Source organism: Schistocerca nitens, chromosome 4 (assembly GCF_023898315.1).
Source record: "Schistocerca nitens isolate TAMUIC-IGC-003100 chromosome 4, iqSchNite1.1, whole genome shotgun sequence".
Lineage (NCBI taxonomy): Eukaryota > Metazoa > Arthropoda > Insecta > Orthoptera > Acrididae > Schistocerca > Schistocerca nitens.
The window spans coordinates 881,979,396-881,993,751 of NC_064617.1; the positions used below are offsets into that span (position 1 = coordinate 881,979,396).

The 14,356-nt window shown below is 43.3% G+C and overlaps 1 protein-coding gene across 1 annotated transcript in view; it reads left to right on the forward strand.

Moving 5' to 3' along the window:
• Nucleotides 1–14,356, forward strand: part of LOC126252640 (cGMP-specific 3',5'-cyclic phosphodiesterase) — a gene marked incomplete at its 3' end in the record, with an annotated part of 583,236 nt that overhangs the window by 500,221 nt on the left and 68,659 nt on the right. Inside the window, exons 13-16 of the mRNA XM_049953543.1 lie at nucleotides 1,753–1,858; nucleotides 8,876–9,019; nucleotides 13,478–13,657; nucleotides 14,002–14,155. Coding sequence (XP_049809500.1) covers nucleotides 1,753–1,858; nucleotides 8,876–9,019; nucleotides 13,478–13,657; nucleotides 14,002–14,155 — 584 coding nt within the window. The remainder of the gene's footprint in view (nucleotides 1–1,752; nucleotides 1,859–8,875; nucleotides 9,020–13,477; nucleotides 13,658–14,001; nucleotides 14,156–14,356) is intronic.

Genomic DNA, 14,356 nt, shown 5'->3' on the forward strand with positions numbered 1-14,356 from the left:
ACGTTTCAGAACACTTCCTGCAAAAGTGACATCATTTTGACGTCACGCACAATATCGACGACTGCATTACCGGCTACCGAATTTTCGACCGGTAAGAATACGAGTGTTATTGCTCCTCGATTCACTCACAGCAGTTTAAGCTGTCCTCTTAGTTTCCTGCCTAAACACACACACGGAAGTTGCCACGTGGTTGGAAATAATGAGCCAAATATTTGTGAGAAAAAAGAATATTAATTTTATAGCACCTCGTTGTAGTCGTAACATTTCAAGTTGTACTCAAAGGTTCCACACTCTGAAATTGCTATACATTCTTAGATAAACAGTGAAAGCTGTGACAAGGACGAATATGAATGTTATTGCTCCTCGTTTCACTCGCAGCAATTTAAACTGTCCTCTTAGTTTCCTGCCTAACCACATACTCGGAAATCGCTAAATATTTATTTCATCCTCCGTTCTCAAATCAGACGGAATGTAAATAACATCGAACATTGCAGGACATACTTGAACAACATTCACAAAAAAGTCCCAGAATGTGCATATGACGACATCTGAATCCATATATATCGACTCCAGAAACCACGAAGTTATCCATTACGCTAGCACCTAGTTCAAATGGCTCTGAGCACTATGGGACTTAGCCCGCATCTCGTGGTCGTGCGGTAGCGTTCTCGCCTCCCACACCCGGGTTCCCGGGTTCGATTCCCGGCGGGGTCAGGGATTTTCTCTGCCTCGTGATGGCTGGGTGTTGTGTGATGTCCTTAGGTTAGTTAGGTTTAAGTAGTTCTAAGTTCTAGGGGACTGATGACCATAGATGTTAAGTCCCAAAGTGCTCAGAGCCACTATGGGACTTAACATCTGGGGCCATCAGTCCCCTAGAGTTAAAACTACTTAAACCTAACTAACCTAAGGACATCACACACATCCATGCCCGAGGCAGGATTAGAACCTGCGGCCGTAGCAGCAGCGCGGTTCCGGACTGAAGCGCCTAGAACCGCTCGGTCACAGCGGCCGGCTAGCACCTAGTCGCGTGATATTTGTCTCCTGTCTTGGTGTATCATAGCCAGTCTTGGGGTCGTCGTTATTGCGTGGGACGTCAAAATGACGGCACGTTTTCGGGAAGTGTTGTGACACGAGTGTTACCCGTTTTCCTAACGGGCTCAAGCTCCTAAAATTGCAAAGAAATCCTTACAAAGCTGGAAATAACACTACATAATGAATAACAATATTGGTTTTACATAATACATTACATTGCATCTGTACCCACGAAGTCATTATAATCCAAAAAAAGACATACAATAAGAAATACTTCGCTAGTGTTTTACAGAACTCTAAACGATTAGTAGTAGTGGATGTATAATACAATAACATATGTCAAATAATCCCGTTACAAAACGACCGCCGGCTTCTGTGGCCGAGCGGTTCTAGGCGCTTCAGTCCGGAACCGCGCTGCTGCTACGGTCGCAGGTTCGAATCCTGCCTCGGGCATGGATGTGTGTGATGTCCTTAGGTTAGTTAGATTTAAGTAGTTCTAAGTCTAGGGAACTGATTACCTCATATGTTAAGTCCCACAGTGCTTAGAGCCATTTGAACCATTTGAACAAAACTACCAGACATTCCAAAATATAATAAGTAATCGATGTCGGTTGTCTCTAAGAAATAGTTAAACTTCCATCGCTCACTGGAGCTACTGGTACACTTTCTTGTGACAGCGGATTAGAGCAATCATTGTGACGAGGGCGCCGTCTGTTGCAGTTTCAAGTTCAACGACTTCGACCTGACTGACGAAGACACGTGCAGAGCGACGGTGAGGATGTTCCTGGAGTGCAACCTCGTCAAGCAGTTCCACATCCCTTACGACGTGAGTACCCCACATGACGCTGCTGGTCCTTCACGACTCTGCCTCTGGCCTACTCTAGACTCATAACATTAACAGCTGCTGTCCGCGCTGTTGCCCACTGGACCGAGGTAAGGCGCCACTCACCCGAGCTCCTTCCCTCACATTAATTTCCGTGGACAGTGCTGCACTCTTTCGAAAGGCGTAGGAAACTCTTCGGAGCCATACCAGGTGACTGTTGTACTGACACAGCTGCTTTGTTCTGTTCATCTACACTTCAGGTTTCCGAAAATACTTTTTGCGGTAGCATGCTGCAGAGTCTAATCAACTTTATTGAGCTACACCGTTACCATTGTGTAAGTTTTTATCATCTGACAACTGATAATTAATGATTAATATTTGCATATTGTGCTCCAGTCGTCACAGGCGTTTAGCTGTGGTCGCTTCGTGAGTATCAGTCATCACTTTTTTGTAACTGAAGTCCTAAATCCATAAGTTTTGTGACCTGTAAATCAGTCCCAGAGGCAGATTTCGAACCCTTATAATGAATTTTTGGTCGTGTATTTCATTTTTTCCTGAGCTCTTAGACTCTGTAACGTCGCGAGTCAATACACAATAGCATTATTGCAGTAAACTACTTAGCAGCACGGCTCGTAGCTTTGGAGCCGCTGGCTGTGATAGAAACAGCCGCTTGTATCTCAGCGTGACTTAATCGCACCTGTCGCTAGCCTAGCCGTGGGAAGCGGTACCTGTGTCAATTCGAGCGATAGAATGTTCAAGCCCCTAAGGATCTAAGTAAACTATATTAAATATTATTCAAATTAGTTAAAAGTCAATATACTGCCCCTTGTTATCGAAAACAAGATTGTGTAAAAATCTCAGCTTTATAGCTGGCATACTTTCAGAGTTAGACAAAATTACTTAACAAATCAGTTAGGATCTATAACAGTTGTTCTTTTGGTATCATTAGAAAACATTTCCAGGACTCTAAATGGACAGCACTATTTAATCAGGATTTTTCACATTTAAAAGCTTTAACCACTTTTCATTTTTGTAAGATAAAATTCAAGAAAAAATTAATAACTATTTTTTTGCTGTCGCTGAATGAATGAGAATGAGTGAGAGGGTGTATGTGGGACATACATAAAATTTCAGTACTATATTATGTAATGCATTACGCAATCATAACGTGGGAAAGATGTTTGTACCCACATTGCTGATGACGTATGTCTAAGTGTACTTGCTTTTGTAAGAAGGCAGCTAGAATATCGGTAGAAAGTAAAATCATATTCTAAATTTATTTCAAGATTAATTTTCTTTTCGTTTGGTTTTGTTAAACATTATATTAATATCTGCATATTGAAATGACGTAAATGCGACTGGGAATAGTGATTGGCGTAGGACAGCCTTGGCGCGAGAATAATCTCGAAGGATAGTTCTGACTGGCTGGTAATTTTGATCAACCAATCAGAGTTAAACAGTTCCCCCTACTGCTAGATAGATATGCTGTGGCAGAAGCAGCATCCGGGGAGTCGCTAGTCAACTATCAGACGTGCAGGTCATGTTGAACGCTTCCGTCTTTATTATGTGTAAAATGAAGAAATAATTGGCTTCTCGCGGCCAGAGTGTGTGGCCATTAATTTCATCTGCAATTACGGACAGTTTTGTGAAGCTTGGAAGTCTTTGGATTGTTTTGTTGGAAAGAGAACGGCGTGTGAACTTCCGGCCTTTGTAATATTCCGCGTGGCATGTTTCACATTCGTCTATGGAATATTTGGCCAACAATTTCTTTATTATATATCCACTGAAAAAGGACCGAACGTGGAACTCGTATATTGTAGCAGAGTAATGACTGTAAATCGCGTGATAATTCGGGTCGGACTTAAGTACATTCCTGGCTGCCTTGTGTATGTACTGGGTTGTCTGAACTGTGAGCTGAGGACAGTGTTATTATTCGTTAATTAAATACGGGCTGACGGCAAGTTTTATTTTGAGCCTAAAGAAATAAAAGAAATTGTTGCAGAATTTTGACATTTTTCTAAAGAAATGAAGCAATCGCCCTCCACCCGAAAATTGTTTTAAGATGTTACAGGATAGTTTGCTACCAGAGTTTACGCGGACTTTGCAAACGTAAGTATTGACGGTGTTTTTCTATAACGCTGCTTTTAACGCCGTCTGAACAGTATCTACGTACGCAGAGAAACGGGCTGGTGATCAGACGCCGTACTGAGGTAGGTGGAACTTCCGTAGTGCACAGTACGACGAGAGACAGTGATCAAACATTACGCACAAATTTCGAACCCGCCCCGCCGCAACTTGTCACGATTGTTGTTGGCAATCAAGCAATCATCCTAGATGTTTGAGCAATCAGACTTTCCACATCTCATTCCTAATAACAAAATGCTCGCATTAGTCTCTACGAGAAACCAACAAAAGGAGGAACAGCCACGGCAGAAACCCCCAATCAAAGGCTAAGAAACATACCATCGCTGGAGATAAACGTCAATCTGCACCTCCATCGACAAAATGTTACCACCACTCGATTCTCAGTAGTCTTCTGTAACAACACATCTCACAACACATCTCACACCATCCACTCCCTTCTTTTCTGGTCTTTTCACAGCTCCCGATTCACTCTGATGCTGTACTCCAATGTACATCTCATATACTTCCTTCTTAAATTAAGGCATATGTTAGACATTAGCCGACGGCTTTCTGGTGATGGGTGCTCTCATCCGTAATATATTTTACACCCTAAGACAAAAAGAAAAGATGCACCACTAAGGAACTATCCAAATGGTAGGGAAATCCGTAGATGAGACATATATGTACAGACAAACAAATGATAACAATTTCATGAAAATTGGATGATTTACTCAAGAGAAGTTGGTTCACAAATTGAGGAAGTCGACAACGTGTTGGTTCACATCTAGCCCTCATGCAAGCAGTTATTCGGCTTTGCATTGAGTGACAGAGTTGCTGGATGTCCTTCTGAGGGATACAGTGCAGAATTCTGTCCAATAGGCACATCAGATTGTCAAAATCTTGAGTTGGTTGAAGGGCCCTGCACATAATGCTCCAAAAATTCTCAGTTGGGGAGAGACCCGGTGACCTTGTTGGCCAAAGAATGGCTTGGCAAGCACGAACAGAAGCAGCATAAACGCTCACCCTGTGCGAACAGGCATTATCTTGCTGAAATGTAAACCCACGATGGTTTTTCGCTGAATAGTGACAGAACGGGGCGTAGAATATGGTCGATGCACGGCTTTTCTGTAAGGGTGACGTGGATGACAACCAATGGGCTCCTGCTGTGAAATGAAATGGCACCCCAGACCATCACTCCTGGACGCCCGGTCGTACGGCGGGTGACAGTCGAGTCGATGTCCCGCCTCTGCCCAGGGCGTCTCCAGACACGCCTCGGGCCTGGAATCTCATTGACTGGGCTATAATTGTCTTCAGTGATAAGTTCCACTTCGAAGTGAGGCCCAATGACCAGCGGAGATGTGTCTGAAGACGCCCCAGACAGCAGTGGGTTACCAACCTTACAATCTGCAGTGATGATCTGGGACTCAATTCCATTTCATTTCCCTTTAGTTGTCATCCGCTGCACCCTTACAGAACAGCGGTACGTGGACGATATTCTACGCCCCGTTTTGTTGCCCCTCATGGCAAGCCATCCTGGGCTTACATTTCAGCAACATAATGCCCTCCCGCACACAGTGAGAGTGACTACTGCTCGTCTTCGTGCTCGTTAGACCTTATCTCCGCAGGCAAGGTCGCCGAATCTCTACCCAATTAAGAACGTTTGGAACATTGTGGGCAGGGACCTCAAAGCAGCTTGCGATTTTGACGATCTGATGTCCCAAATGGACACAATTTCTCGCGATACCCTTCAGGAGGACATTCAGAGCCAAGCCGAATACTGTCTATGGGCCAGAGGTGCACCAACGCGGTTACTCACTTGCTGAATTCATGAAGCTCTTTTTCTTCAATAAATCATCCAATTTTTACGAATTTTAATCATTTGTTTGTCTGTACACGTAAATCACTTCTACCCATTTCCGTACCATTCGAACAATTCCTTCGTGGTGCGCCGGGTTTTGTGTGTGTGTGTGTGTGTGTGTGTGTGTGTGTGAGAGAGAGAGAGAGAGAGAGAGAGAGAGAGTGTGTGTGTGTGTGTGTGTGTGTGTGTGAGTGAGTGTGTGTGTGTGTGTGTGTGTGTGTGAGAGAGAGAGAGAGAGAGAGAGAGAGAGAGAGAGAGTGTGTGTGTGTGTGTGTGTGTCTAGTTTTCTTCCGAGGCATAGAAATCATTTCGATTTGTTTACTAGGTGGTCCTCAATTTCGATGTGAACTTTATGACTAACCATATTTCTGCTACTGTCCATTACCTTCCTCTTTATTTGCCTTTCTTTCAGTCAGCATTCTGTGTTCAGTAGGCCGTTCGTTCCATTCAACTCATCCTATAATTCCTCCTTACTTTCACAGAGGACAGAGTTCTGAGTCAGTACAGAAATTCGCAGCGTCAGCAGTGCTGATTTCTTTTTTTTTTTTTTTCTTTTTGTAAATCCTATAAAAGCCATTTTATAGCAGAACTCAATGGCACATTCATGATAAGCCGCTCGTACGTCGTCACTGGGTTCATCTATTTCGATGAAACTTGTCACAGTATAGGAACACAGTTCTGATCCTAAGAAGCAGTCGTTCGGCCATACCCCATGGCAGATAGATAACTCATGTTCAGTTACCATCATACAATTGGTAAACAATGAGCAAAACAGCAGAGTGTATTTTATTATCGTAAGGTATTAAAATTGCCACATACCTCATGCAACTTACTTATTGATCAAAACTGAGTTCTGGAACAGAAGTCGAACTCCGAAAGTTTGCTTTTCGCGGTCAGCACACTTACTCTACTGAGCTACCCAAGCACGACTCACGACACGCCCTCACAGCTTTACTTCCGCCAGTACCTCATCCGATACCTTCCAAACTTCACGGCATCTCTCCTGCATAACCTGCCAAACTAGACTCCTGGAAGAAATGGCTTAGTGGCAGTCTAGGGGTCGCTTCTTACAGGGGTGCTACTTCAGCAAGGTATGCTGGAGAATTCCTATGGAGTTTAGTAAGTAGGAGAACAGGTGCTGACAAACTGAAGCGATGCAGAGCACCTGTCTTGCAGAGTCTGCCACTCGAGTTTGCTAAACATCTCCGTAACGCTATCACGCTTGCCAAATAACCCTGTGACGAAACGCGCCGCTCTTCTTTGGATCTTCTCTATCTCCTCTGTCAACCCGACCTGGTACGGATCCCACACTGATGAGCAATACTCAAGTATAGGTCGAACGAGTGTTTTGTAAACCACCGCCTTTGTTGATGGACTACATTTTCTAAGGACTCTCCCAATGAATCTCAACCTGGCACCCACCTTACCAACAATTAATTTTATATGGTCATTCCACTTCAAATCGTTCCGTACGCAATCTCCCAGATATTTTACAGAAGTGATTGCTACCAGTGTTTGTTCCGTTATCATATAATCATACAATAAAGGATCCTTCTTTCTATGTATTCGCAATACATTACATTTGTCTATGTTAAGGGTCAGTTGCCACTCCCTGCACCAAGTGCCCATCCGCTGCAGATCTTCCTGCATTTCCCTGCAATTTTCTAATGCTGCAACTTCTCTGTATACTACAGCATCATCCAAGAAAAGCCGCATGGAACTTCCGACGCTATCTGTTAGGTCATTTATATACAGAGCTATTACAAATGATTGAAGCGATTTCATAAATTCACTGTAGCTCCATTCATTGACATATGGTCACGACACACTACAGATACGTAGCAAAGCTCATAAAGTTTTGTTCGGCTGAAGCCGGTCTTCAGGTTTCTGCCGCCAGAGCGCTCGAGAGCGCAGTGAGACAAAATGGCGACAGGAGCCGAGAAAGCGTATGTCGTGCTTGAAATGCACTCACATCAGTCAGTCATAACAGTGCAACGACACTTCAGGACGAAGTTCAACAAGATCCACCAACTGCTAACTCCATTCGGCGATGGTATGCGCAGTTTAAAGCTTCTGGATGCCTCTGTAAGGGGAAATCAACGGGTCGGCCTGCAGTGAGCGAAGAAACGGTTGAACGCGTGCGGGCAAGTTTCACGCGTAGCCCGTGGAAGTCGACGAATAAAGCAAGCAGGGAGCTAAACGTACCACAGCCGACGGTTTGGAAAATCTTACGGAACAGGCTAAAGCAGAATCCTTACTGTTTACAATTGCTACAAGCCGTGACACCCGATGACAAAGTCAAACGCTTTGAATTTTCGGCGCGGTTGCAACAGCTCATGGAAGAGGATGCGTTCAGTGCGAAACTTGTTTTCAGTGATGAAGTGATGGGGTTATGTGAAAGATTCAGTGTTTAAACCTCCTCTACCAAGAAACGTGCGAGAACTGCGAGCTCGCATCAACGATGCTTTCGAACTCATTGATGGAGACATGCTGCGCCGAGTGTGGGAGGAACTTGATTATCAGCTTGATGTCTGCCGAATCACTAAAGGGGCACATATCGAACATTTGTGAATGCCTAAAAAAACTTTTTGAGTTTTTGTATGTGTGTGCAAAGCTTTGTGAAAATATCTCAAACAATAAAGTTATTGTAGAGCTGTGAAATCGCTTCAATCATTTGTAATAACCCTGTATATTGTGGACGGCCGCCGACTACTTGGGCCTGTATCCGGTGACGTGGTAAACCCGCGCCTCGGCAAGTATAGCCCTCAGTTCTCGCCAGATTTCCGCGATGTTAATGTTACAAGTAAAAAAAAAAAAAAAATACTTCGTAGGGGCTGTAGACAAAAATACTGTTATAGTAAACTCACCAGATCAGCTAAATTCTGTGCCACGCATCGTGCAGCCGGCAGAGTTCCAAGTGATAGTGCGCAGCTGCACCTCGAACCTAAGCTCGCAATACTTTTACTCTTGTAAAGTCACGAATGTCCGACAGCAGTTACTGTGGGCAGCCGCTGAAGCAGTGGACGTGTGTGCCGCAGGTGCTGTGCCGGTGGATCCTGAGCGTGAAGAAGAACTACCGGCCCGTCAAGTACCACAACTGGAGGCACGCCCTCAACGTGGCGCAGACCATGTTCGCGATGCTCAAGACGGGCAAGATGGAGCGCTTCATGACCGACCTCGAGGTGAGTGGCCGCTGCCGCTGCCGCTGCCGCTGCCAACCGCCGACTGCCTGCCCCGTCCACCTCGTGGCCCTGCAGAGAACTACGTCTCTACCGTTACAATCCCGAACAGCGACGAGCGGCCGTGAACATCAAAATATTTCCGTCTCAGCACTGATTTCTCTCGTTTTATCGCTGTGGTCATTCCTATCTGTATTAGAGGGACACTACAAAATATGGTGGCATTCGAAGGAAAAAGTGATTTATTGAAATATTGCAAAAATATTTCACTTTAATAGGCAAAAATACTTTCTACATCTACATCGATACTCTGCAAATCACATTTAAGTGCCTGGCAGAGGGTTCATCGAACCACCTTCACGATTCTATATTATTCAATCTCGTATAGCGCTCGCAAAGAACGAACTCTTCTATCTTTCCGTACGAGCTCTGATTTCCCTTATTTTATCGTGGTGATCGTGTCTCCCTATGTAAGTCGGTGTCAACAAAATATTTTCGCATTCGGAGAATAAAGTTGGTGATTGGAATTTCGTGAGAAGATTCCGTCGCAACGAAAAACGCCTTTCTTTTAATGATGTCCATCCCAAATCCTGTATCGTTTCTGTGACACTCTGTCCCATATTTCGCGATAATACAAAAGCGTGCTGCCCTTCTTTGAACTTTTCCGATGTACTCCGTCAGCCCTATCTGGTAAGGATCCCACACCCCGCAGCAGTATTCTAAAAGAGGACGGACAAGCGTAGTGTAGGCAGTCTCCTTAGTAGAGCTGTTACATTTTCTAAGTTGTGTGAAATCTTATGGGACTTAACTGCTAAGGTCATCAGTCCCTAAGCTTACACACTACTTAAACTAAATTATCCTAAGGACAAACACACACACCCATGCCCGAGGGAGGACTCGAATCTCCGCGCGGACCAGCCGCACAGTCCATTTTCTAAGTGTCCTGCCAATAAAACGCAGTCTTTCGTTAGCCTTCCCCACAACATTTTCTATGTATTCCTTCCAATTTAAATTGTTCGTCACTGTATTATCTAGGTATGTAGCTGAATTTACGACTTTTAGATTAGACTGATTTATCGTGTAACCGAAGTTTAACGAATTCCTTTTAGCACTCATGTGGATGACCTCACACTTCTCGTTATTTAGGGTCAATTTCCAATTTTCGCACCATTCAGATATCTTTTCTAAATCATTTTGCAGTTTGTTTTGAACTTCTGATGACTTTATTAGTCGATAAACGGCAGCGTCATCCGCTCAGATCGTCTCCCAAATCGTTTATATAGATAAGGAACAGCAAAGGGCCTATAACACTACCTTGGGGAACTCCAGAAATCACTTCTGTTTCACTCGATGACTTTCCGTCAATTACAACGAACTGTGACCTCTCTGACAGGAAATTACAAATCCAGTCACATAACTGAGACGATATTCCATAAGCACTCAATTTCACTACAAGCCGCTTGTGTTGTAGAGAGTCAAAAACCTTCCGGAAGTCCAGAAATACGAAATCGATCTGAAATCCCTTGTCAATAGCATCGGCACTTCATATGAATAAAGAGCTAGTTGTGTTTCACAGGAACGATGTTTTCTAAACCCGTGTTGACTGTGTGTCAATAGACAGTTTTATTCGAAGTAATTCATCATGTTTGAACACAAAATATCTTCCAAAATTCTGCTGCATATCGACGTTAACGGTATGGACCTGAATTTAGTGGATTACTCCTACTACCTTTCTTGAATATTGGTCTGACCTGTGCTGCTTTCCAGTCTTTGGGTACGGATCTCTCGTCGAGCGAACGGTTGTATATGATTGTTAAGTATGGAGCTAATGCATCAGCATACCCCGAAAGAAACCTAATTGGTATACAGTCTGGACTAGAAGACTTGCTTTTATTAAGTGATTTAAGTTGCTTCACCACTCCGAGGATATTTACTTCTACGTTACTCATGTTGGCAGCTATTCTCGATTAGAATTCTGGAACATTTACTTCGTCTTCTTTTGTGAAGGCATTTCGAAGGCTGTGTTAAGTAAGTCTGCTTTGGCAGCACTGTCTTCGATAGTATCTCCATTGCCATCGTGCAGAGAAGGCAGTGATTGTTTCTTGGCGCTAACATTCTTCACATACGACCAGAATGTCTAAGGGTTATCTGCCAGGTTTCGAGGCAAAGTTTCGTTGCGGAAGCTGTTGTAAGCATCTCGCATTGAAGTCCGCGCTAAATTTCTAACTTCTGTAAAAGATTGCCAATCTTTGGGATTTTGAGTCTGTTTAAATTTGGCATGTTTGTTTCGTTGTTTCTGCAACAGTGTTCCAACCCGTTTTGTGTACCAATGTGTTAATGTTTAAATGTGTGTGAGTTCCTAAGGTTCAAAATGGCTCTGAGCACTATGGGACTTAACTTCTGAGGTCATCAGCCCCCTAGAACTTAGAACTACTTAAACCTAACTAACCTAAGGACATCACACACACCCATGCCCGAGGGAGGACTCGAACCTCAAGCGGGAGGGGCCGCGCAATTCCTGACCAGGCCCCTCTAAGCAAGCGGCCACTCCACGCGGCCTTTGTTAATGATTGCCGTCCCAAATCGCTTATCATACCTGAAAACTCTGTCTTCTGTTTTGTGATAACATAAAATCAGAAAACCCTTCTTTGTTTTTTTTCTTTCCTTATGCTGATCCAACCCACTAATGATCCCATATCGTACAGCAATTAGTCTGGAAGGAGAGAACAAGAGCAGTGTAATCTGTTTCTTTGGTGAATTTGTTGCACTTTCCATGTGTTCTCCCCAAAATACGCAGCATTTGATTCGCATTCCCTACAATATTTTCACACAATGGATCCAATATAAGCAATTCCCAACTGTAATAGTTATATCGGATAGGCCGCAATTATTAAACTCAGTAAATACACAATAACAAACTACCGGAGTTAACCAACTAGTGAGTGTTCAAAATTACACTCTTCCGCCGATACCACACAACAAGAAGTAAGTACATCTACAGCTGATGAAACAGGCCCTAATCGCAATGCAAAGCCGAGCTCCCAAAATCGAAGGGTGAAAGCAGGCGATACGGTGGGCAAACAGCCACGATCAGAATTGGTTGTTAAACGCCCCAGTTACCTTATTGATCAGATGAAATAAACAGAGCCTTCACAGGGCTTTGCGGCCATTCGATTTCAGGCCACGCGTGCAGGCCACGTGTAGAGCGAAGTCCAGTCTGTGACTTCGCTTTGCTCGGTCATTCTCGGAAGTACCCGGAACAGCGCCACATTTGATTTAGCACTGCGGTGCAGCGTTTTGCGGTCGGCACAGCTCTATGAGTTCGGCAGAATCGTGTAGTCAGCGCTGTTTACCCTTCGCTGTTTATTTGTGGTATGAAGGACGTTCACAGGTCCAGTGGCTGAGTGTGCAGAGGCAGCCAGCGATATGTCGTCACAATCCTTTAAAATGAATGGGAATGACAGAAGAGAGAGATGAGAATTCTTGATTTGCATAAGGGACGGTTTCAGCTTATTTGCTACGAAACCATATTATAGTAGCACACAGGAATAATTTAAACTTTTATGATGACAATGAAAGAGCAGAACCTTACAACGCTCGATAGGTGGGATCCATCGTTCTGTGCACCAAAAAGCATTTTGTGCTAAATTTGCATGCATGGAGCACGTGAAGAAATTTGTGGTATGAATAGTATAATTTCTTAAGTAGCACCATTTATTCCATTTTCAGTTGCAACAATTTTCAGTGGTAATGAATGAAGAAAAAAATGGCTCTGAGCTCTAGGGGACTTGACTTCTGAGGTCATCAGTCTCCTAGAACTTAGAACTACTTAAACCTAACTGACCTAAGGACATCACACACATCCATGCCCGAGGCAGGATTCGAACCTGCGACCGTAGTGGTCGCGCGGTCCAGACTGTAGCGCCTAGAACCGCTCGACCACTCCGGCCGGCAATGAATGAAGAGTGTGGAGACTTCATATAAAGGGTCATTCACGAAGATATGCAAATATTTTAATATGTTATTCTACAAGTAAAACTAAAGAAAAAAGTTCATACAAACATAGCTACGCAAATGTTTAGTTACGGAGTTACGGCTAATAAAATATTTTGCCTGAAATTTAGCAACTTCGCTAATATGAATCCATCTCAAAACTGTACGAGGATAAAGTGAAACACGATTTCTATTTATTTTGTTGCTCTTGGTCTTGTGAATCTAATAAAACACGTCCCAGACGTATATCTGCAGTAGTTTTTCAGAACAGTTTTTGACAGGGCTCGGCTGAATATGCGCCGGGTTATCCGTTTATTAAAACAGATAAATCGCCAATTTACATCGCAGCTGGAGTTCGCAATCAAAAATAGATATAGTGATTAAAGTGTACGTGTATGTAAAATTTTATTGCACGTAAAAGCGTAAACTGTTTTAAACATTTAACCTGTTGACTTGTCTCTTTCCTAGGTATTAGGTCTGCTGGTGGCATGTTTGTGCCACGACTTGGACCACAGGGGAACAAACAATGCGTTTCAAACGAAGACTGAGTCACCTCTGGCAATTCTGTACAGTACGAGTACCATGGAGCACCACCATTTTGACCAGTGCGTCATGATTCTCAACAGCGAGGGCAACAACATATTTCAGGTAACAATATTTCAAAAAGAGCTGAAGCTCTTAATGACATTATAGACGTCTACCTTCACAACTGTTTTCGTGACATGTGGGTATCACAATGCAGTAGAGAGGAAAATTAGCTGTGTGATGAGTATCGTGATATTTGCTGTAGAACAGAACTGAAAATGGTGAAAGTAGAAGCAAAAAATAGAAGATATCGTATGGTACTAGATTTTGTAATTTTGTGAATATGTACAAAATGATTTGCATTAATTAGTGACAAAATCTTAAGGGTAATCACATTTCACCACATTACATGATGTGTGTCTCAAACAATCCTTCCGATTTCTGAAATTCTTTCTCTGTCTTGACAGTCCTTGTCGCCTGAGGACTATCGATATGTAATGAAAACAGTCGAAAATGCTATAATTTCGACTGACTTAGCAATGTACTTCAAAAAGAAGAACAGTTTCATGGAACTGGTTGAAAACGGAGAGTTTGACTGGCAAAGTGAAGGTAAAAAGGAATGTAAGTATTTGGTGACATTTTAATTACTAACTAATGTATAACTCTCTTATGTCATAAATTTCAACAATGAACTTACGATTTCAAAACATACTCCTCTCGTTTTTTTTCAATTTCAAAATATATTCCTTTTATAAAGTCTTCTTCTTACTAGCGAACAAGGCTACTGCCATAACCCGATTTCCCAGGAACTTCGCTCAGTGG